Source organism: Panicum hallii, chromosome 1, assembly GCF_002211085.1.
Source record: "Panicum hallii strain FIL2 chromosome 1, PHallii_v3.1, whole genome shotgun sequence".
Classification (NCBI taxonomy): Eukaryota; Viridiplantae; Streptophyta; class Magnoliopsida; order Poales; family Poaceae; genus Panicum; species Panicum hallii.
In genome coordinates, this window is record NC_038042.1 from 47,166,262 (window position 1) to 47,191,457 (window position 25,196).

The following is a 25,196-nucleotide window of genomic DNA, read 5'->3' on the forward strand; positions in this document are numbered from 1 at the left end:
ACTTGGTACTTTCTTTTTTGAATAACGAACCCGCTACGGACACAAAGCTCAGCAGATCTCCTGCCAGCTGTTTCGAAGAAAAAGGGCATGCTTTTGGCGACATTTTCAGAAAACGGAAAGCATCCGGGTTTAAGTTTCCGATCAGGTGCACCCGATAAACAAATCTTTCTGCAGCAAAGACTTGTATAGTTGTATACATGGAATGCAAAGCCGGTGGACTATACAGACTAGTACAACTACAATGATGTCACGACAGCTATAGTTTCTGCTGGCGCCGTTGGTGTAAGAGAAACGAGACCCCTCCATGCACACACCAACCCTCACGCACCTCGTCGAGTTTCAAGCCAAGAAGATGGCTTCAGGTTCCAATGACGCCGCGTTGCAAACGATGGTTATCTACCGAGCTCCAGCCAGTACTCTCATACGGATAGATTTTTTAGTTGTTATAATGATGTATTTTGGTTCTCCCATAAAAAAGATGTATTTTGGTGCCCAACCAAATTTCATAATTTTCTAATAAACTTAGGCATTATTAAATTTTGGAAGCTATTAAGTGACTATAAAAGCTAGAGCAAAACTATACTAACATTTGAATTTTTGTTACCAAATTTGCACGTGGTATTGAAATGTCTACTCGCATATATGTTTGTTTATAATTTAAAGATAATTTTAACAACATATGTAGTTCAAATGCGAAGTAATCCCAACAAATAAATAAAAATACATTTAATTTTTTTAAACATAAATGTTCCATAAATACATATTTAGTGGTTGATCACCTCGAATCTGGGGGGGGGGGGGGGGGGAGTTAACTGTACTCTCATATATATGTTTGTTGTAATTTCCAAATGTGTTGTGTCCCCACCCACAGGATCGTGTAGTTTTCCTGTGTATTTTTTTTATTACGGATCCTATGGATTCGGTTGTATGAGTTCTTTAAAAACCAACAAGAAAATTACAATTTTACTATATGTATAAAAGAACTCCTCTCAAACCCTAAATCCTAAAAGCGCAGGGAAAGTTAAAATCAGTTTTCAAGAGTTGGTAATAACATGATGTGCGGAAGGATTAAAACACACACACACACACACACACAGAGAGAGAGAGAGAGAGAGAGAGAGAGAGAGAGAGAGAGAGAGAGAGAGAGAGAGAGAGAGAGAGAGAGAGAGATTGGTGCTGAGTAGTGTCTGTCTTTATTCACGGTGCGCAGCATAGTAAAACAAAATGATTCTACCCTTAAATTAAATGACACTAGAACTGTATGGCAACGCGATATATATACTACCTATCACATAAACAAAAATCGATTATACTTTATACCTTCTCATCACACGGAGCGACAAAAAACTTGACGTAACGGGAGTAGTCGGCATTAAGAAATTAATTAGTCGGATGGCATGACATAATGTACAAGGCGCAGTACCTCCATGGTAGGCCACACGTGTAGAACATCAATGCTAAACGTATCTATGTGCTAGCACTGATCTAGGGATGGTTGATGGCGGAGGTGATAGCGTAATGATCGTTAGGGCATGTTTGGATCCCTAGAACTGAAACTCATTCTATGAATTAAATTCTAGCAATTAGTTTCAATAGGAAATGAATTGCTTAGAATCTAATTCAATTCTTTTTTTCTTTTGGATGTACATAGAAACTTTTTTAAATTAAATTACCAATACCGTTTGGATGTTCAGATTAAGGGTGTGTTTGACAGAGCTCCCAAAGTTGATTATCTGCTGAATCCAGTAGAAGCTCTGCCAAATAGTTTTTCTGAGAGAAGTGATTCTCTGCTTCTGTGAAGTGAATCTATGAAATGAACTAAGAGGCTGGAAGCTGAAAAAAGTAGCTTCTCTTGACTCTGTGAAGTGATTCTCCATATTGATTTTAAAAGTTTATGCTAAAAAAATCAAAGAAAATCACTTTCAGCCATAAAATCACTTCTCTCAGAAAATCAACTCCCACAGAGAATAAAAATCAGACGAAGCTCTACCAAACACGCTCTAAAATCAACTTTCTCCAGCAAAGAACTGCTAGCAGCAGGCAGCAGGGCTTTGAGGATGTAAGGCAAAGAGAAAATAGAGTATATTTTTAGTAAAATAGTTTAGGAAATACCATCATTCTATCTAAGCTAGTGTCCTACGGCCGACATCGGCTTTGATACTGCTTTTGCTACACCCGATTTTATAAACAAAATTGAATGTGAATCACATATATGCCAGGATCAGTTATTCATAAATGTGACACTTACAATAGTCAATCGTAGCAAATGTTATAACATAAACGACATACTTCATTACAAAATGACCCGTGGGTCCAAAAGAAAATATATAGATATATCAAAGTCTTTAGCGGAATGGAACTCCATCTCCACAGGTGGACGACCGATGGTACACCAGCCTAGAACGTAGCATCTGGATCGAAGTCGTCGTCTTCAACAGAGTTCACCTCGTCCTGTGGGTATAGCAGGGGAGGGAGGGGGGGGGGTGAGTACAACGAATTGTATTTCACAAGTGTGGAAAAATTATGACATGAGACTTAAATAGGAGGGCTTTTTAGGTTTAACATGCACTTAAGGAACATACTCTAATGTTTATCCTAGGTCCTTAGCACCTATTTACTATATGTGAAACCACCAGCTCAACCAGATTCAACCCTCGAAAATCCATCCAAGCAAAACCACCGGCAAGCCAACCAACCATCTTGAGCACCACTACTCACGAAGAAGTCCAAACCGCTCTTGACCTTGAGCATGACTGATATATCAATTTTTACTCTGCATCGTTACCCACGAGTTGTGCTTTGCATTACGCTTCATACTTCCAAGGTGATCAGCCAGAGTTACACTACAAGGCCTTTACAAAGCTAGTACTCTCATTCCTTCAGCACACACTAAGATTTCACCTCTAATAGTGTGATAACATCACCATGGCAGCGGCCCCGTCTTGAGCCACACAAACTACCACCATGCATCAGGAATAGATAGCTAATTGATTAGTTCGGTTCAGAGCCATATAGATCTCGTGGCTGCGTGGTTAAGCCTGGCTACGGACTTCGAGAACCGGTCCTTAGAATCCGAGGCAGGAATCCAGCACAAACTCAGAAACACCGAATCAAAACCATCAAATCAGATTCCCCAACCCAACATGATCACGAGGTTTCCAACCTCCTCACATGTTATCACCAGAATTATTAAGATTATCTTTTTAACTCAGCCCAACTAAGACTGCAAGGCTACGCATGATACTACCAAACCAACCTAGGCTTCAAGGAACGATAAAGGAAATTCTAGTAAACCCTAACATGGAATTCATATTAGACTCACCATGCAGCTAATGGTCTATCTACTTTAAATAAAATAAAATAAAGTAGGTGCTGGAATATGATCAAGGATACTTGCCGTTAGTTTGGAGTTGATCCGAACTCGTGCTCCTCGTATTGTTCATCTTTTCATCTCGATAAGCATCCATCGCAAACGGACAAGCTAAACATACAATAAATAAAAGCAATACACCATTCATATAAAACCATTTATGTAAAGCCTACTAAAAGGAAGAATGTCGATGCTGCGATGAACTCACTTTAGGCATCATGTAGGGTGGCGGCACAGCGGCTCAAGTACTGGAGAATGAGAGACAACGAGGTCGAGTGCTATCGGACGTGGATTTCTTTACCATCCTAGGATCGAGACAAAGCGCTAAGAGAGAGTTTTTGGAACAAGCAAAATGTGTATAGGTGAGATTGAGTTTGAGATGGGTGAGGCATGACTGAAAGGTTCCATGTACTAGCCTTTTATACTTGCGGGGAGGGAGCTGAGAGGCCAACATTGGGTTGGCTAGGAAGATAAGAATGGAAAAAGGAGAAAAGAAAAGGCTGGATTGTCTCTAAATTAAAAGAAGAACCAGGATAAGAGAGGTTTATGAATTGATTAAGAGATTGAGAGCTGGATTTGGATGGAACAAAAATCTAAACGTATTTTTTAAAAATATTAAATTTGTTTTTCATAAAAAATATTGTGCAGTCAGCATGAATGCAACATCCCGTAACAGATCGATTTAAAATTTTAGAAAACAAATTTAATTTTTCTATCTAAATTGATAACAAACTAATTAAAGGTTGGATTAATTTTGGAAAAATAATACAAACAATTATTTTATTTAATATCATTTATTCGCAATCCAAAATAGAAATTTTAGGGTGTGACACGACACCTAAAAGAAGAAATAAGAGGTGCATGGTTGCATCAAGTCTGCTACCTGCTGGAAAGCTGCAAATGAAGGCTAAGGAGTATGAGCCGAAGGAAAATCAGATCGCATCACAACGACAACGGAAAAGAAGGTTCGGAATGACAGAGAGCAAAAGATTTAAGGGGACGCGCCACCAGAGATAAGTATGCATTGAGGGGAGTGTTGAATGATATCAATTCATACTTGAGAAGGTTTTAGAAAAAATTGGAAATGACAAGAGAGAAGTTTTCATACTACATGCAAGTTAAGAATTCTCTAGAATATTTTACCATGACAGAAATATTAAAAATTATATAAGCATGAGTGATAGTTCTAGAGATCAAGAAGAGTGTAGAAGATGGACACATGGTAATACCACATAAGCCATGGAGTCATATATAGGGGTGCTCCCCTCTTCTTTTGCTATATCATGGCATAAGAGGTTTTAAATAGGAGATGATATGGCAGCCATGTAGCATAGTTGTGTTATAATAGGGTAGTGACATAAGAGTATAAGAGTCTTGTATTGTACCAAGTTATAGAGAATAAATGTTTGAGTTCCCTTGTAGACAATTGCTCTCCCATATCTAAGCTCTCAAATCTCCGGAAAGCTTCATGGGTACCAAATAGAAAAAACAGTTAATATCTACTTTCACGCAACTAAGCATTTTTAATTGGGATAAAATTGTATAGTTACCTGTAATGATCAATAGCAGGATGACAATAAGAGAGGTCCATCTAGAATTTAATCTCCTTCCTTTCCTACCCACCTGCTACTAAGGATATGCTTATTATCGGTTGAACTTAATTGTTCCAATTTTCAAATATTATATGTTTATGAAACTCTAATACTTTTTTAAAATTAAATAAAAATCATATTGTCAGAATACTACAAGAGCATCTTATCTATCACCAAATCCAGTATAATCGAGCTATGAAAAATAAAAAATGTCTAAGGGTAACCCAGGTGTATTTAACCAACCAATGCTCAAGGGTAGGCACTTACATATATAGACATCAATGTATTGTTCAGTTGTATTTAACCAACCAATGTTCAAATTGTCATGTGATAAAGGATCACTATCTGTTCAATCAATTTGATATGCAATGAACATTTAATCATGAATGCTTAAACTTAATGTTCCAATTTTTGAACAAGATATGTTCATTAAACGCCACATAGTGCAAGCACGTGCACCTCTAGTCCAACAAGGAAGACAAAGCCCTCAGCAGGATTCAACATTGGAATCAAGAATGTAGTAGAATGATAAAGGAAACACACCTGCTTTGTCATTCCCTCCGGCATGACTTTGTGGTCTATCTCAGTCTTGTTCTTCACCAACATCTCATCGGTCGAGGTAGGGATATCGTCAGTCGAGGCAGGGAAGGCGCGGCGCGGGAGTGGGGGCTTGCCGCCCGCGGAGCTTGGCTCCCTCGCTTTCGAGATGGAGGCGGCGCGACCTGCGGAGTCCGGCGGAGCCGCTGCTGCTGCCTTCGCGACGGTGGCGGTGGAGGGGTTTCGGTTGCCGGGTTCAGATGCAGCCCATTCTTGGAGGAGTTCGAAAGGTGGATCCTTGGGGACAGCGTGGCGTGGGAGTGGGGCCTCGCCACCCGCGGAGCTCGGCTCCCTTGCTGTCGAGACGGATGAGGTGCAGCCCGCGGAGCCCCGTCGAGCTGCAGCCGCTGCCTCTACGGTGGTGGCAGCGGAGGGGTTCTGTCCGCCGGGTTCAGACGCCGCCCGTTCTTGGAGGAGCTCAGGAGCTCAGAAAGAGGATCCCTAGGGACGGCGCGGCGCGGGAGTGGGGACTCGCCCGCGGAGCCCCGCTGAGTTGCATGCGTTGCCTCCACCGCGGTGGCACGATGCTCCATGCGCCGGAGCAGGGGAAGGTGGCTCTGTAGCGGTGGCGGCGCTTGCTTTGGACTGCTCAGACAAGGCATTGAATGGTTTCTTTTCTGACCCGGAGGCCATCCTGGCAGGGCAGTAGGCTGACGGGGGCGCGAGGCGTTTGTGCAAATTGTGGAGAAGACGGGCGAGAGAGAAAAAGATTGGACGTTGCTGCTAATTGACTATAGGAGTCTATTTATATAATCTTCATTTTTTCTTTATATCATAAACACATGGGAGCTAGAATTAACAACGCACGCACCATAAGTAGCCATGCTATCAGCTACTTTGTTATAGATCCTAGAACATACTACAGAGATATTAGATTGACTAAACTGTAAGTACATGAGTTTGCGTATCTGCATAAACAAAGCTCCATATGGACTACGACCCATCTCCGTTGATTTAAGTGCATGACCGAGTTCCAAAGCATCTGTTTCCAAAATCACCTTTGTCATACCCAGATGGGCAGCACGCTGCAAACTGTTGAGAGCAGCCAGCGCCTCTGCTTGTAGTGGACAGCCGGACAGGCAGCTCGTGGAATATTTCCTGCTCCTCCCAAAAATTCACCCGTACTATCCCGGACAATAAATCCCCAACCTCCTTTCTTCATATCAGCATGGAAGGATGCATCAACAATAATCTTGTTACACAGCATCTGGGGGTGGACTCCAAGTTTCTTTCTCCTTCAGATTATTCACTTTCCTGACCTCCTTCAGATTTAGCTGTTCAAATTTACTGAATTTCATATTTCAAGCTGCACTAGCCATTCTTTCGCCTGCGTTTGCCTTGTTCCGAGCTGACCACCATCTCCAAAGAAGTACCCATACTTTTTGCTGTTCTTTCTCCTGTAAAGTCCACACCTTCTCAATCACTTCTTTGCCTGAACTGCAAGTCTGCAATAACTCCCTTATATGTTCCATGCATAGAATTCTCCAGCATTCTTTGACTCTTTTACATTTCAAAAATAGGTGGCCGCAATCTTCGTCAAACCTGCAACAGACAGAGCAGCGGGCATCAAGTCGAAAACCTCTCCTTGCAACATTCCTTCTCACAGGCAGGCTATTATGTGCAAAGAGCAACACAAACATCTTAATCTTGTTTGAAAGATTGATTCACCGTAATTTTGCCCATTTAAAATCCTCTGTGTTCTGGCTTGTCACATTTGATGTAGATGCATCATTCCTTTTCTGCTGGTCGCGTAGCTGAACTGCCAATTAAGGAGGAAGAGCATATCACAAGAACAAGTAAACCGGGAACATATTTTGCGATATAAACTCGGACGCTTGCAGGACCAACTTCATGTCCACTGGAAGCAAGGAGCTCATATAGCATGGTTAACAAAGGGAGACCGGAATACTAAGTTTTTCCATGCTCAAGCTTCTGAGAGAAGAAGGAAAAATTTCGTGAAAAAATTGGAGGAAGATGGGGGTGGGACTGTTGAAGGAAAACATCTGATAAGTTTTACTACTAACCAATATCAACAGTTGTTTCTCTCCTTTGTAGGCCCTGAATCTGATGCGTGCATTGTTGAAGTTCTTGATTGTGTTCAGGGACGGGTAACACAGGAAATGAATGAAGCTTTCCTGAAGCGGAAATATGGGCAGCTTAAGGGCGACCACAATGTGGTCCAAAACCAGTCTACAGGGACTAAAATATTCTAATAAACCTATCTCAGCCATTGTGGAGGTGGTCCATATAATGGTCCATAGAAAAAGGTACCCATAAGGTTAGGGCAAACACAATATGATAAAAAGTTAGCCTTAATCAATAAATGCATGTATATTTTTCTATCCACAACCATTGTGGACACACCTTAAGAGAAAAAAAACCTTAAGGTCAACCTTAAGCTTAAGGTGTGGACAAGTAAAAAAAGTATTTCTCTTTCCTCCCACTTGCTCAACGTGACCGGCATGGCCTTTGGTGCTAGAAGAATCTACGAAGGATACCATGTTTCTTATCAAAAGTTGGGCCCATCTTAATGTTAGGCATGGCAATAACTAATGCTTGTTTTTATTGGATACCATCTTAATGCTATTTGAGCATTGCACATTGCCCTTGCCCTTATGGATTGCCCATAAGAAGTAAAATATCAATTTATCTCACTCCATCCTCCCCTTTCTTTCCATGTCTCTCCTTCCTTCTCTTTCTCCGTGTCAACTTAGTACTGCTTATTTTTACACTCAACATTGTGGATTTTGCAATAGCTACAGCTTACTATGAATGGAGCCCACCGCTATGGACTACTTGGTCCAAATATATTGGTGTTTCCCTTAGAGAATATTGGAAACCTGAAAGCTCCAGGAGCTGATGTCTTCCCTGCTGTTTTTTATAAAAAAAACTCTGGCACTTGATTGGAGACCAGGCGAAACAAGAAATAGGGGCTGACCTGAATGGAGGAGATATAGGGTGGAATGATACTATAATTGTCCTTATCCCAAAGGTTAGAAGACCTACTAAACTTAAAAGATCTCAGGAAAGAAGGAACAAGGGATCTCCGTGTTCAGGAAAGAAGGAACAAGGGTGACCCCATGTAGAGTTGTAAACAGGAATCAGAGACATCCTTATCTCCATTTCATTCAGAAAGAAAAACTTGGCCCATGCCCCAGTTGTGCACGAACCAAAGTTAGCATGTTCACACAATTTTGACAGGTGGGTGCAGTAACAGATCACAGCAGAAATGTCAAGAATAGAAAGCCAAGTAGATCTTGCAATTAGAAAGAATAAATCTGCATTACAAGTGCCAGTGGCATAGTGTTTAGGCCCAAGTTCACTAAAATAAACCTTCAAGAGTCTCAATTCTCAAACATGCTTCGCAGGAACCTTACACTTCATACTTTTGCTCCATATTCTGGAGTTTGGAACATTCACTCTACAATTTGCCGACCTTTTCTTACCGCGGGCAGTCACCAACCAAATAACTGCCACATTTTTATTGCAGAAGAGCATGTGCTACAAAATCCACTCAAATCATACCATGTAAAGAAGATGAGCTCTCTCCAATTGAACACCAGATACACCTTTGTAATTTACATACAACCAGCACCCAAATAATTTACACAGGTGAGAAGTAGCAAAAAGCTTCATGATCAACCTGCCATAGACGCTGAATGGTACCTGTGAGGGTTGAGATTTGGGAACAGACTATGAATGTGTTCAGGCATGAAATCATGCCTTGTCAGAATTCCAACTATGGGAGGCCTCTGCATTCGACAAGAAGGGAAATACTGATAATCAGACAGGGAAAAATTCCCAAACTAAAGAAGGGAGATAAAAAATTAATTATGGTCATAACTATAAGGGCATAACCCAGTGGGTTGCACTTAATCTGAAATTATATATTTTTTTTGAGCCTGACATGCAACTAATGAGGTAATGGGCACCTGAAATCCATATCAAGCATGCAAATTACTAAAATGGTTAATTAAGCACATAAAAAACTCGGAATGATTAAGCACTTGAATCATCCATTATTATATCTAAGTTGTTGCTATTAATTTTCATGCATATGCATTCAATGTCTGACTAAGGAAGCGAGCTCTTACGTCTGGTGTCTTGGGCACAACCAAGAGATGCCTCAACCCGAGTTCCCGGAAAAGAATTGCGGCTTTCGCCAGTGACATTGTCTCAACTACCGTATAAGGTGAGGTGTTTGTAATCGGATGGAGATCCACATACATGTCCATCTCCTCATCAGTGAAATCCAGGTCCTCAATTTTCAAACCTTTCCCTGACCCTGGCTTTGCAAAGTCAAAGGCACCAAATCTTCGCAGAACAAAGCTACCACTAGTTTTCACCCGCCCCTTCATGAAATTCTTGCTGTTCAGTAAAACCAGTAGATGAGACCTAGTCACAAGCCCAACCAGCTCTGGGGTTTCTGTTATAGGCGGCTCATCAACCACGGGAAACCCATTGTGGCCCGTTATCCTCAACGCATGAACAATGTTCCCCACCTTCTCAACACCTGAAAAGGTGATTAGTGGGCCAGAAACCACATCACCAGCGACCAAATGCCTCATGTATGGTTCAGCATGAGCCTCCATGTATGGCAAACCTTTCATCACCACTATCTGATCATAAACCCCCTTGTTGAAGTTATCTGCTATGGTCTTGGATATGAGAAGTACAAGCATGACCAAAGGGAGCATGGGAAGATCATTGGTGAGCTCTAGAAGGATCACACAAACTGAAACAGTCATTCTCATTGTTCCACCGAGAAAAGATGCGGCACCAAGAAGGGCAAAAAGGCCTGGATCAAGATCAGATATAGATCCAAGAAGTGTTCCCACTATGCGCCCATAAGTAGCTCCAGCAAGAATAACAGGGATAAAGAGGCCAGAGGGGACAGCAACCCCGTAAGTCACAAGTCCAAGGCAGTAAATAGCAGTGAAGAAAATGAAAAGACTGGACATTCGGAACTCATTTGCGGTGCCGTTGCTGAAGAGATTGCGGATGGCATCATCATTGGTGTTGAAGAAGAGTGATGCAAGATCATTGTAATATCCTTGTGGGCATTGGAAGTTTTTGTAATTTCCAGAACGGCCAATAGTTGGACACTGCTCCACAGCATCAACTGGGCATGGAGTGCATGCAGCAAGCCAAGGAAGACCATAGGAACACATTGATGTGATTATTGATATTGTTATGGTGAGAAGGATCTTGAATGGAGCACCTCTCCTGTGGGCAGACAAAATAATGCAGATGCTATCACGTCTTAAAATAAGCTGACTAAACTGAAGAGTTAGGTAAATGTGTTGATTACAATCGAGTACTTACTCATTGATGATACTGTAAACTCGCAGGATCTTGTCCAAGAGAAAGTTGAAGAGGCCTCCAAAGATGCCACCAATTATACCAAGGACTATGATTGCAATCAGATCTGGAGTACTGTAGGTTGCAACAGTTGAACTGAGATCAAACATGATCAATCCACCTTGCCCAAAGAGACCACATTTTCCACTGCGACAGAATTCAATCAGTCCCCTCAATACCACAGCAACAACAGCAGTTGTAAAGAATGTTCTCCACAAAAGTGCACTTCGCCACCTGTAAAATGACGTATAGAAACACTAGTTACCATCTTTCATCACAGGATAGATATTGAAAGCGCCTAGATAGTGCATCAGTGATATTGTACATATCCAAACGTGCAAAGTGTTGAATAGGGAAAATACTTAGCCTGAAAGAACAAATGCTAACTTTCTAAGAAAGAGTGCTACCATGATGCTGCTTCTTCAAGAGCAAACAGAACACCGCCAACAGGTGCACGGAAGGCAGCTGCCACTCCAGCTGCAGATCCACATGTAATTAAGTCTCTCCTATCCCTGTCGTTCTTAAAGTATCTTAGCCAGTTGCATGTAAGATGATACTTGCGTGATCCTCCCTGACCAAGCAAGTTGGCAATACATGCTCCTGTGTGTACCATAGGGCCTTCCTTTCCTAGTACAAATCCAGCTGAAACTCCAAGTATTGAACCAAATATCTGCAAGCAGTAGAATATTGAGTTTGAATATTTCAGAGTCAGACGTTTCTACAGCAACCTAGTACCCATGTTGGTATTGGCACAATGTGTTGTCCTTTTAAATGTGGAATGGTATTGCCAAGTCAATCAAGCTTTCCCACATTTAGTATGTACAAACAATCATATTCAGTATATAAATTTTTCTAACAGAATATCTTCTACATAATTTTCATAATGGACACTCTTTAGAAAGTAATAGGTTAACTATCAGCATAAAAATCTTAAGAATGAATAATCGCAACCAATCTGGTCTTTTATTGCAGTTCTTTTTTAAAAAAAAGACATCAGTAAAATAGCACTGGATGTATGATTCACAAGTGAATCTACATTTCATTATCTCAGCTGATGGACCTTAGTAATTCAAAATCATAAGCAATATTTTTCCTCTTGCCACTTAGAAGTAAATAAGCATTAAGTTCCGTTCATATTAAACTTGTTTTCAAGAGAAGTCCCTAAGTTTTAGACCATGATATGATAAGAAAAAAAGAACTCAGTTGAGCTTACTAATCCGATGACCCTGTTCCAGAAGCTAACAAAAAAAAATGCATAGTGTACAGAATACCAAAAGAAGATAAAAAAAGGTAAAAAAATCGATTATATATATGGTTAAAAGTCAGCAGTTACCTTAACGAAGAGTGTACTAGGAGCCAATATAGAATAAGCATCAACCCCGTTAAGATATGCTTTAACTTCAGGAATACCGGATCCAGCAGCAGCAGGTGCAACATAAGCACAGATTGCTGCTGCAGATGCCGCCAAGACTAAATTGCAACCTCCATATACAAAAAATGCTTTGAAATAACTGCACTGGAAGCAGAACATTATCATTAATTACTTCAAAGTACTCCGAATGCTTAAAACGATATAACATGTATTTATTACTAATACTAGCAACCCTGCATGCTCCTCAGTTGTCACAGAAGGATTTCTACTGCTAGTAATTGTTAGAGACTTACAGGCTGCAATAAAACTTCATGGTTGATTTCATGAATTTGGTAAAATTTCCAAGCATCATGGCAATAACAGTGTAACGAGTGGCAAACACCACATCAGTGATGAGCTGAAGCAATTATGACAAAGTAATACTAAAAGGTACAAAATGCAAATTGTCCTTAAAGAAAGAATAGAAAACACTTTACCTCTCATTGAGCATCAGACGACTCGTGAGTAGCAACTTGAGTCCAGCAATGTTTTCAACAGCGAGGTTGTTGAAGAAGCCAACAAGTCCAGTTAACAAGCCAATAAGAAGCACCAAGCTCCACTTGAGAACAATGTACTGAAATATCTGCTTCTTCTTTCTTGATCGCCAATCTTGCTTGAAAAGGTCGTTCTCCACAACTCTGCAACAATCAAATTATTCAAGGGTCTAACAAAACAGGTTAAAGTGTCCATAAAGTGCACTGGGCACATGAGTTGGTACTGGGTATACCTACACATTTGAATAACCTCTGCAATTCAGTCATCACTATAAAAACTCTAGGAGGTAATTACGTGTACTACAATATGGATATGGGCTTGTATTCTTCAGGGAAAAAAATATCTGGAAACCTTTGTAGTAAATGTATGCATACCAATCTTCTTCCTATTTAAAACGGAGATATAGATTGGCACATTACTTTTTGTTGACGATTTTGTTTTCTTTTCTGAAACAAGGAGTTGCACGTAATTTAGCAGCCCAGGGCAGAGCTAGTGTAAAATCTCTTCGTTTCTTTTCTTGATACCACCTTGCAGTTATCATTGGCATATCAAAGATTTCTACGCAGCAAGAAGTACTAAAAATGCAATTGAGATGAATGGCAAAGATGCGAGGATTAACAACTCAGGAGCCAAGAGTTGCCATCCTATGTCCCAAAGCCCCGCGGTTGATTTCTCTCAGAGCAATAACCAAATCAGATTAGCAATAAGGTAAGAACACAGGAGAAGATTTTTTTTAAAAAAGTTCCCCGCCATGAAAGGCTGAAGAAAAACAAAAAAGTAAAGTAAAAAATGAAGAGAAATAGTCCAAGAGGGGGAAGGAGAGAAAAAAAAAGGATAGAAGAATGCCTACTCGTAATCCAAGCTCTCGATGGGGCAGACGTTGGCGCCGACGATGGCGATCTGGGATGTGGTGTTCATGGTGCGCTTCCGCAGCAGCGGCTCGCGCGCGCTCCCGCCGTCGTCGTAGCGGAGCAGGGCCTCGGAGGAGCCGTTCTGCGACCGCCACGGCGGCCCGCCCCCGGCCCCGGAGCCGTCCATGCTCTCGATGTCGTGGTTGTAGCTCCCCTCCCGCTCCGGGCGGCGGGGCGGCCGCGGGGAGCCGCCGTCCATCGAGCCGCCTCCTCTGCTCTGGGTATGCTCCTGTTCCTGCTGCCTTGCCGTCCCGGTCTCCGCTTGCGCAATGTCCAAGCGGAGCCTAAAGGAAAATCCAGATTATAAAGTTGAACATGATTAGGATCGCGTTCCAACTGGAAGAAAAAGAGAGAGAGAGAGAGAGAGAAGATTGTCGGGTCAACACGTCATCGCGAGCAGTGTGTGGAGCTGAAATCGGCACTGTCTTTTTTTTTGAAGAAAACACTCTAATCAATGTATTGCTGTATTAGCACATTTTTTGAGGGGGTCTGTATTAAAACGTTGCCGGCATAAAGTTGGAAGAACAAAGAAAACAGAGCAAGTCCTAATCTCATTTAACACTCCATCAAAGCAGAGAGTGCAACGTTCACTTGCTCAAAGCCAGCAGCAGATTCGGAGACCAAGCGTTCGAGCAAGAAGAAATGGCGCGGGCAGGTGTGGGGCCGTGAAGGGCGGGCCCACCCGCCGGCGGAGTGACCTGGCAGTGAAGCTGAAGCAGCAGCGTCGCAAGGAAGCCGGGCCCACCGCCCACTCCACCGCAGCGGAGATGAGATTTTTCTTCTCTCCCTTCTCGGTGGGCCCTGCGACTAGTCGTGGCTAGCTGAGACGCCACGTTTACACGCATGCTGCACGTTGCCTGCCTGCTCCAGCTCGGACGAGGCATCGCTGTCGCTGGGCCTACCAAGCGTCGACCTAGACCCGTGCAGCGCGTAATTTTCCTCTAATCTCGCTTCTTTTTTGTCCAAATTAAATATGATGTTCCCACAGAAGGAACAACAATACCAGTTTTAGTGTGCAGCTTTTTGGATTAAATTATGATGCTTAGGGGTATTCTTTTTGGAGTCATGATGCATCTTGCTCACCATAGGCCAGGGCCATGGGAATAGGAGTAGATGAGACAGGGACAGCATATGGACCCTGATTAAGGCAAGATGCATCGTGTCATTGTATTGTGGCAATAATGAAAATCCATGTCATCGCGTAGTGACGACAACTTGCCTGGCTGGTTTGATTCCAAAATTTACCTTGCTAAAATTAGAGCAGGCCAAAACATTGGCAAAAAAAAAATTTGCCAAAATTTTGGCAAATACTTTGTGAGGTGGGCTACTTTTTGGATTTCAACCAAATGGATGCCAAAATTTATAGTTGCCAAAACTTTGGCAGCCAAATTTTGGAACCAAACCAATCAGGCTCTTTAACTTTGACAAGAAGATGTCCTATTTAATAATGATCCAGCTTATGATCGGCTCGTAAACGAACGGCCAAAATTAGATCAAGCCGTAAGAAAGATTAATTATAAAAAAGCCGCAAGAAAAATCATATCTTGATTGCGCAGGAGGGACAGGCCTCCTGGTTTTGGTAGAACGGTTTTGGTTGGCACAGCATTATTGGCCATACAGTTCTGTTTCTAACTTCCGCGGGACAAGAAGTGGGGCCGGCGTAGCGAGATGAACACTGACCAGTGGCCCGTAGACACATCGGATCCAGCTTGGCTTTCCTATTTCTCCCCCCATATATGTGTGGTTAACCATCCCATGATGCAGAGCGAGAACCTACTAAACATGTTCACCACTCCCCTTTCTTTTCTTCAATGTCAGATCAGCAGTAGGTTCATAGCATCATTTTTTTTTGCGAGTAAGTTCATAGCATCTCTATTACATGCAGATTGGGAGTTGTAAAAGTTGATTTCCATTCTCAAATCTGAGTTGATCATGGCACAAATAAAGGAAAAAGATAGCTCTCCCTCTCCTCAAGGCATAACATGGACAAGAATATTACTTTTGGATCGATCGGTTGCATATTCGAAGCAGACAACAAGCAGACATTGTCATGGTGGCAAACACTAAAGCGAATGCAAAAGCAGGTTGCTTGAGACAAGGAGAAAGAAGCAGCATATATATGTGAGCATTTCCAAAATGGAAGGGTAGGAGCTTACCTTACCTTGTAGATTGCCGCTGATGGATGAACTGATCCAGCTAGCCAAGCTAGAACTTGTCCAGTTGAGGCGCTGCTAACACATTCATCAGCAGCTCCTCTCTCTCTCTCTCTCTCTCTCTCTCTCTCTCTCCCTCTCCCCCTCCCTCTCTCTCCCTCCCTCCCCCTCTCCCCCTCCCTCTGTGGCTGCTTATGTAGCAGGCATCAGTGGAAGGTGAAGAGAACAAGGCCTGGACGGGAAGCTTCTGAAGAAAATAGAAAATACAAGGGGGGCGGATAAGAGAAACAAAGCCCTGGAGAAGCGGCGACTGAAATGCTGAATGGATTCGAGTAAACTACGAGGAAAAGCCAACGTTTTTATACCCCCGTGAAAATCCATTCGCTTACTCATCATCGCCCATACGCATTACACACTCTAGTCCGCGTATCCGTATTTTTTTAGTCAATGTATGAACTAGCGTTGCGTGCTTGCTTGGAGTTGGATTATTGGTGTCTGTATTCCAGTCTTTTTCTCTGAAACGGAAGGGCTCTCATTGGCCGTGACTCGCGTGCCCGGCCCCAGCGCCGCCCCGTCCTACGTGAATCATGCACGTGATGTCTTCGTTGGGTGCATCCCATCGAGTCCATGAATGAATACAATCGAGCATCTGACGTCGGCGTTCTAGTTTCCATTTTTTATTCAAGGGATTCATCGGTCTTTTAAGCGAGTATTAGACTTTAGAAGATTCTAGCAGGTGACTTTAGAGGTATTCGAAAAGGCAGCCATTGGCCACGGATGCATAAGCTGACGTATGTTTCGCCCCGCGCGTCCACTCGCTCACGTATAACGGAGCATTAGAGAATTGCCTTTTGTTTCACGATTGTAGTCACTCTTTGAACTTCAAATGTTACAAGATAGATAGATTCCTACTTGTAATACAAATAGGAGGTTTACATTACGTAGCTTCCTCTGATTTTAATCCGACCATGCGGTAAGCGTTTACGGCGTCAAAGATCACGGCACCGCGCCAAGTGTGGCCGTCCATTCCCAGGATCCTTTCAACAAGGAGCCCAAAAATAAAACAAAACTTTCAAAAAATATGCTAAAAATAAAAATGCACCCAAGAGGAGGAATCGGACCAAATTGAAGGATGAATTGAATTCAAACCAAAGGGGCCCTCGGCTGGTTCATAGCGAACTGAGTGGGTGGATCATGGATTCGCAAGCATTTATACTGGCCGGCGTGGGCGTGTAGGAGCACGAGCCTACCACGCACGGCGCTGGGCGGGTGGTGGTACGGGGCGACGTGACGATGTGATCGCCCGGCATCCGGATACGGAGAGGAGACCACGCCAATAAATCCCGCAGGATGCTTGGCACGTGCTCCCATCCGTCCGTCCTTCCCCCACCCGCCGAGCCCGAGCGAGAGGGGTCGTTGGCACGTGCAGACACGCGCGGCGTGGAACACGCTGAATCATATAGTAGTAGCATACGCAATGCATGGCTCCACCGCCCGCTGGCGATCGATCTCTCAGCAGCTGCCCGGCGCGCGATCCGCGGCACGTGCTCGCGAGTTGGAATTGGAATCGCGCCGTGGTCCTTACCAAACAGCCATTTACTCCCTCTCATCATAAAATATTTTGCATTTTGATTTATCCTAAGTTAAATTATTCTAAATTTAACCAATTTTATAGAAAAAGATAATAATATTTTAAATATCAAATGAGAATAACTAGATACATATATATTTTTTATAATTTCTTTATTTGATATATGAGATGTTAATATTTTTTTATAAATTTAATCAAATTTAGACTATTTAAAATTAAGATAAATTAAAATATCTAATACTTCGGGACGGAGGAAGCAGTAGTCTCCCGACCCATCTTTCTTTAACATCGTGTCTGTGCCGGTGACGACAGCCGAGGTCAGTTCGGCTCGGTGACGAACAGTCGAGTACAGGAGAGAGAGAGAGAGAGAGAGAGAGAGAGACGCTGGAAGATCAGGCGGCCGGTGTGTGTGCACGAGGCCGGTTTCAGACGCATCGCAGCGATCCTTAATCCTTCGATCCAGACGCTCCAAGGAATTAATTATTTTTCCCAAACCCTTCGGAAATTCTGCTTCTGCATGGTCACCATTTTTTTTCTTTTCGTTGCTGACTTTTTATGGCCTGGATGGCTTTGCGTGTGGATGGGGCAAGTAATAATTGTACCTGCATATAAACTCGTGATCCTCAAATCATATGATTGTTCTGTTGAGAGTGTGTGTGCATCCAGAAACACCACAAAGCACGCCACCCACAACTAATGAAAAAAAGTTAAACATAAAACCTTGTCTGCTATCTATCCCTTTATGATCAGAAGCAGCTCTGGGCACTATTAGCCAACAATGAGTTTCCATAGTGTGGCAAACAAGTGTCCACGCGTGTTAGGTTTGTGCATCGTCTTCATACTGCATGTCCCATATTTTTCACTTTTACGGTATAACAATTTTTTCCGACGAATCGTTACAGTATAACATGATATACCAGGTCTTGTTCCCTTTTTTTTCTGACACGAGCGAAAGCAAATGGATTCATATACAGCATCGAAAGGTGCTCCAGATGCAGCAAAATTACGGCCAGATGTAAGAGGGCAGGAGAACCGTCGGCTTCAGCGGAACAGCGGCAGTATTCCCCACTGGTGCAGGAACCCTTCCCCGGTCGTCACCTCCAGCACTAGCAGAACCAGCACGGCCAGCATGGCGGCGCGGCCGTTCCAGGTCTCCGCGCTCTTCGTCCAGCCCCACTCCCACACGATCACCGGTGGGGGCAGCTCGTCGCGCTTCGAGTCGTATGCTGCTAGCAGCTCCTCCACGCTCCCAAGGGGTACAAGTGACTGCAAAATGCAAAACCACCGGCCATCACTTCAAAATATTGAGCAGATTGGGTTACGATAGCAAGGGTGTGATGTGAGCTAAATGATGCCAAAGCCTCAGAAACCATAGCATATCATTGGATTTGAAAATGATTTGTTTTACGTTGGCTCAGGAGCGATTATTGTTACAATTAAAGATTTCAAGGCTTGGTAGTACATGCCACATGAGTCGGTGTGATTCAGTGTCCTAACATTTTATTCACACCTTATATATTATATATATATATGCGTACAAGAATATCAGGATTCTTTTGCTGATATGGGCAAGTTGCATAACAATCTTCAATCTTGTAATATGGTGGATCATGATCCTGTCCAAACATGATTATGCGGTATCTTTTTATATATATACACGGAAATATGCAATCTGTACCTTTCTTCTTGTTTCATCTTAGCAGCTCCATCTAATGAAGCTAGCCCCAATACGTGAGAGTATGGTTCCACCAAAAAATATGCGAGTGTATGGATTACATCAATGTGTCAGCAAATGGCCCAATAGCTAAAATTAACTGAGGTATTGTCCTAATATATTGTTGATCAAAACAGATAGCTGAAGTCACCATTATTTAGTCGGGCACAAAATACCCAAACCCAAAGCATCAGGTAATAGCAATATTCTTTTGACCAACCAAGCAAAAGAGATGCACAGTTTTGCTGGCCATGTGCTAGTTGTTACCTGCCGAGCCTCAAGATTGGAAACTGCCATTGCGCCAACATATGGCAGGCTTTCAATAACAGCATCAGCAAGATCCGAAATGAAAGTTGGTTCACAGCCTAATGCAGGAACTCGTCCCCAGTTCTTGATGCCAGATTCTAAAGCCAACTCCTTGTATTCCACATCGATTTCTTCCAAAGTTTCGATGTGTTCGCTAACAAAACTGAACAGGGAAGACCATAAGAAAACATGAGGATTACCAGACCAAAATTAATGGGAGAAAACTAAAGTAAGCGGAAAGGTAAGATGTGTGGGTTATAAGAAGCACAACACAAACAGAACATCACTTTTATTAAGAGTTCAAGACAACAGAAGCCAAATTAAGAGAAATAATACCTAATGGGAACAGCTAGAAGGCTCTTGACCCCTTTCTGCCCAAGCTCAACAATTGTCTCATCAGTGTACGGTTTCAGCCATTCCACTGGTCCTACTCGGCTCTGTAGATTCAGAAGATTGATTAGTAAAAGAAGAATAAACACCATATTTGGTTGGTTGAAAGAGCTCCAGCGACCTGATAAGCAAGTGTACATGGATTTGTTATTCCTCTTTTTTCAAGTTCTTCCATGATGAGATCGATACACTCTTCCATCTCTGCTTTATAAGGATCACCAGCTTCTTCAACATATGCCAAAGGAACTCCATGAGCACTGAAAAATATCATAACCTGCAAGTTGATTTCTCATTAGAATTTTCTTTTGAAAAATCATCAAAATAATAGGTGCACCCAGGCAGGGATGGAAAATGGATGCAAAAATGAAACAGTCATGGAAAATATTTTTTGGTACTAGAAGCCAGCTTCACTCACACATTACCGCATTATTTAAGGAGCATTGCCAAGAGGAAACAAACTTTTGAAAGAAAAAACAATTTGCCTGATGTCTAAAGAAGTCAAACCTTCTACCCTTTTGAAAGCATTGTGAGTTTGGCGGACATGGAAACATTCTTGTTTGAAGAAAAAAAAGGTAAAACAAAAAACATGTTGCCTACTCTTCTACAAAAGAGACAGACATGTATGATGACTTGTACACGTAAAGTAAATGTCCACCAAGTTTAACAACCCTCTACATCACAAGTGCTTCAAGCCATAGTTCTTACTTCTTACCTTTTGGGGTTCTGGAAATTTTGTCAGTTCGTTCTCAATCAAAGTTGCCATAGCCTTGATATATCCTTCTCGTTGATACCATGAAGGTATAACTGTATGTTGCATATTCACCAGATACTCATCCTCTCTAAAGGAAATTGAAAGTGGCATAGTCACATAAGCATCAATTTTCTAAGCATCAGAAATACAGGTATTTAGATTTTCAAATATTACCTGAATATGCTCTCCAATAAACGGAGACTCGAACCACTAGTTGATATGGAGAACTGAGGATATAGAGGCAGCACAACAAGTTTTGTGATTCCATCCCGTTTTATCTGAGTTCACAAAGATAATAAGTAATTTTCTAATAGATATGTATGAACAATGAAGCACCAGAAAGTATTTATTTCTCTATGTCTAGAATAGTATTCATATAGCACATGGTGTCATGAATACGACCACAAGAGTAAGTCGATTAGCTAATGGTTTCATAACTAGAATAGAATAGCATTCATGACGCGAACTGTTTCATTAAAGTACCAAAAGTGCAATCTAGATCCATATTCTTCTGCAAATCCTAAAGGGAAAAATGATATCCATGATTGAAGATCTAATTTGAAAGAGCAATTCAATTACATTTGATTTTTTTTCTTACATTACTACAAACAATGGCGATTTACAGGTATAATTTCATTGCTAAGATAATAAAAACCCGGGAAAATCAACAGAACACAGAAGTATTTTGGATATATGCCAAGCCCGTACTTGTTCTATGGCTTCTTCAGTGAAGGGATGCCAATATCGCATTCCAACATACACCTTGGCAGGAACATCTTTTTCACATAATGCCTCCCTCAGTGCTTCCCCCTGCAGAATCCATTAAACCCACCAAATGAGAGCTCATGGTGGGAAAATCATTAATTATTCCCAAAACTACTAATTCCAATAAAGTAATATAGCAGCATAGACATTCTTGGAAAAAAATATAGCAGCATATATTCACATTTCAATCCTATTATCCTATCATTGTCCAATGTAAAAGATAACTGACAGTAAAATCCAAAATGTCGTCTCTCATAGTATAAGATCAGCTAGTATCTTGGAGCATAGGTGAAACAACAAATGAAGTTCAGCATCTTCACACAGTATAAAATCACTGGGACATTTCCTAGGCCTAACCTATAAGCCATAGCAATATTAACCCAATTATTGGGAAAACCATTTCTCAACAAAGTGAAAAGCAAGCATGCAGTAGTATAAGGTGCATGCTGGGAATTGATCTTGCAGCATTAATCCTAATTGTTTGAAGTTCCATCAAGATCCCCTCTAACACTAATCGATGGGTTATTTGTCATCTGAAAATTAGTTTTACCGTGGCACTCTTGTATCCTATGTCTGACTCTAGGTAAATGGAAATCCACATTGCTAAGAAATTCAGTGCATGGCAGTCATGGCAATTGGCAAATTTGACAACAAAAGGTTAAGAGTCTGTTTGGTTTGGCTTTTGGCTTTTGCCCCCCAAAAGCCAAAAGCCAACCAGAGGGCCCAAAACCCATACCTGCATTTGCCCAAAGCCAGCTTTTTTGTAGTACAAATCCAAAAGCAAGTTTCCCCTGCTTTCCCCGGCTGTGGCTGTGGGAAGTTTGAAGAAATTACCCACTGCCACTCATTATGAAGATACCGATTCGTTTTCTTCGTTCTTTTCCCGTCCGCCGCCGTTCCCCACCCGCACCGTCACGCCGTTGCCCTCCTGCGCTGCCACCGCCACTGCCCTCCCTCCCGCTGCCCCAAGGGCGAGCTCCGCCGCCGGCGGGCAGGTGCGACCGCGGGCGGGTGCCTCCGACGCCGACCTCCAGTCCAGCCGCGGGCGGGTTGGCCTTGGAGGCGGACTTGGGCGCGGGCCGGAGCGCGGCCACGCCACCGCGGAAGCTCTGGCGCGGACACGCGGCCCTTCTCCGGCAAGGCGCAGCTCCGCCACGGGTGCCCGCGTCCGCCGAGCTCCGTCTCATGTCCTTCGACGCCGCGGCCTCTGCCCTCGCGTACAACCTCTCTGCCCTGCTCTAGTTCGACGGCCCGCCGGGCTTGTACGCGCTCCGAGACGGCTGCCTACTGCTGCTACTTCGGGCACGAGCTCCGCCTAGGCGCAGTCGGGAGCGGAGGGGAGGGTCAACGGCGGTCGGGAGCGGAGTGGAGGAAGAAGATGATGACGAGCGGGGTCCGCGCGTCAGTGAGAGAGGGAGAGAGTCAAGTGGGGAGGGATGTGGATGACATGTGGAGTCCGCTTAACAGTTTTCTCAAAAGCCACAGCTGCCCAACCAAACGGCTTTCGGCTTTCTCACAGCCCACACCTCACAACAGCTTTTCTACAGCCCACAACTACTTTTTCAAAAGCCACAGCTCAATCAAACACACCCTAATACATACCTGTGCATCAGTAATTTGTCGGAGAGGAGAACCGCCGCCTATGGATGCATAACCCTCCTTACTCTTTGGTGCTCTCACTACCGATATGAATTGTGCTAGTGGCTTCTGCAGAAAGCGAAACAGCCTAGGAAGACGGATAATGTCCTGTGATCATGAGTCATGGATATACAATCAGTAAGAGAAAAGGCTTGCTCTATGATGTACTCAAATACAGTAGTAACATGCATTCATCTGTCTTTCTAGCTCAAGCAATCATAACATGATGTTAGAAAGTTACGCTCCAATGTTGAGTAATGACACAACAAAACATGGGATTACGGAAAATTATCTCCCCACATATCTGCAGTACTTAAACCTGCTGCACATTTACATAACAAACCACTAATTATTTTTGTGCCACAATTGTTAAACCTGCAAGGTAAAATTACAAAAACAATATATAACGAGTAAAAAACTCAGAGGCAAGTATTGCTTTGCAGTATAGTAATTACCGGGTCTGCAAAAAGATTAAACAAGAAAGGCTGCACATCGTCGAGAGTCTCTGGGCCCCCAAGATTGAGCAAGAGAACGCCAATTTTCTCATTGCCAACAAAAAGTTTTCTGAAATCAGATTGGGAAGTAAGAACTGCCTCTGATGCTGATGAATATCCTCTAAAGTGCTGCCTCAAGTCAGGCGATGGTTGAGGAGACCATCCCAAGTTGCATTTGACTGAAATTCCCGAGTGCTCGCCAGCTGCGCAAGGCTTAACTGCATGTGTCCTTGATAGATTGATCCTGTCAGGCACAGGAGGTGTGTTAGGCGTAACATTGACAGTGGCATGTCATAGTAGACATAAGAAAGGTCAGTATATGAACATCATGCTGCCGCACTTGCGCAGAAAAGAGAGAAGTGTGATACAGGGAAGCATAACATTAGTTATGGGAGCTAGTAAAAATCGCACCCAACAGATACGGGTACATCCGTCCCTTGTTATATACTGTATGCCCAAACCTCCACATGATCATGTAACACAAACACCCTAGCTCATTTGCACAGCCGCAACCGCAACTCGTGGCAGGAACACGGTTGCCACTTCTGGCAACATCCGGCAAGCACGCGTGCCGCATGCAGAGTTCTTCGGCCGTTGCTTAACCATCACCCCGGAAGCAGAGAGGAAACATGAGCAGATCTACCCCTTTTCCGTTGGCACCAAAACAGACGCACGGCAGTATCAACTAGGCAAGCCACGCACCAGTAAAAAAGCCGGGGTGCGCATACCTGGCGGGATTCCGGGGCGCGGGCCTCTTGGGGAAATGGGAAGGCCCGGCCTCCACCCTCCCCATCTCCACGACGCCCCTCGTGCTCGCCTGGCTGGACGACCACATCGTCCCCTCACCTGCGCGTACAACAGTAAAAAGGGACCTCCCCGTGTCAAAAATTGGCGGTCGGCCGGCCCCGCGAAAGGGGCGGCGGGACGGGACCTCACCTCGCCTCACGAGCGCGGAAGGGGGACGGCCCGCGAGAGCGGCGGCGAAGCGATCGCCGGCAGGGGGGTCGCCGCCGGAGGGAGAGTGCGGGCGCGCGGGGGCGGTGGTGGAGGGACACGGGGAGGCGTGTCGCGACGCGCGACGCAAGTGAAGGAGAGGGGAAGGAGGCGAGGCCAGGCCAGCGAGAAAATACTAATCCGCAACGGTTGGTCCCTGCGTTTTTGGAGGGTTTTAGCGCCCGCGGCGCGCTTGGACCCCCGCCGCGGAGCTGCAACACGGTCACTGAACCAGTGGGGCCATGCCCCGTAGGACCCACCTTCCAGTGACGTTCGACCGTGCTGCCCATTCCGTCGGGCGCAGGCGCAGCTTTGCGAGTTGCGATCGCGGGGGCACGGCCGCACCCGCACGGGGAGGAGAAATTATCTCGACGAGATCTTACGATCCGGCCCCTGCGGTACCGATTATTTCACCGCCGGAGGCGGCGCTGTCTTGAGGGAGACTGGGCCTTCTTAGTCCTCCTTCCCGGTCTCTTTCGATCGGATCGTTCAGCGAAGCGGATACTTGCTCGCGTCCAACAGCGGCGCTCTTCTCTTCTTCCACAAGACCTGGATCGGGCTCGGCCTTGTTGTTTGTGGACATCGTCTGGTGAGGAGGAAAGATCAGTGCGCGCAGTGCAGTCGAACGCTGTCCGGGGGGCTCCAAGATCGAATACCACACAAG

At 43.7% G+C, this 25,196-nt stretch overlaps 2 protein-coding genes and 1 long non-coding RNA gene across 3 annotated transcripts; all 3 read right to left on the reverse strand.

Annotated features, from left to right (window-relative positions):
* Positions 1-3,396: 3,396 nt before the first annotated feature.
* On the reverse strand, positions 3,397-6,180 carry LOC112898415. The gene is made up of 4 exons (XR_003229831.1): positions 5,506-6,180; positions 4,921-4,993; positions 3,579-4,834; positions 3,397-3,481 (listed from the first exon to the last, which is right to left on the reverse strand). It is a non-coding gene; the product is annotated as an uncharacterized LOC112898415 (long non-coding RNA).
* A 2,609-nt stretch (positions 6,181-8,789) lies between these two features.
* Positions 8,790-16,008, reverse strand: LOC112886416 (chloride channel protein CLC-c-like). The gene is made up of 8 exons (XM_025952319.1): positions 15,894-16,008; positions 13,677-14,021; positions 12,769-12,969; positions 12,254-12,431; positions 11,328-11,590; positions 10,885-11,154; positions 9,654-10,785; positions 8,790-9,311 (listed from the first exon to the last, which is right to left on the reverse strand). The coding sequence occupies exons 2-8, from the start codon at positions 13,934-13,936 to the stop codon at positions 9,198-9,200; spliced, it is 2,418 nt and encodes an 805-aa protein (XP_025808104.1). The 5' UTR covers positions 13,937-14,021; positions 15,894-16,008; the 3' UTR covers positions 8,790-9,197.
* A 2,241-nt stretch (positions 16,009-18,249) lies between these two features.
* Positions 18,250-24,640, reverse strand: LOC112901438 (ferrochelatase-2, chloroplastic). Its single transcript, XM_025970390.1, has 11 exons — positions 24,476-24,640; positions 24,268-24,385; positions 23,501-23,783; positions 23,010-23,153; positions 21,351-21,452; positions 20,817-20,920; positions 20,604-20,730; positions 20,013-20,165; positions 19,838-19,938; positions 19,463-19,664; positions 18,250-18,747 (listed from the first exon to the last, which is right to left on the reverse strand). Exons 2-11 carry the CDS (start codon positions 24,372-24,374, stop codon positions 18,523-18,525), a joined length of 1,548 nt encoding a protein of 515 aa, XP_025826175.1. The 5' UTR covers positions 24,375-24,385; positions 24,476-24,640; the 3' UTR covers positions 18,250-18,522.
* Positions 24,641-25,196: the final 556 nt, after the last annotated feature.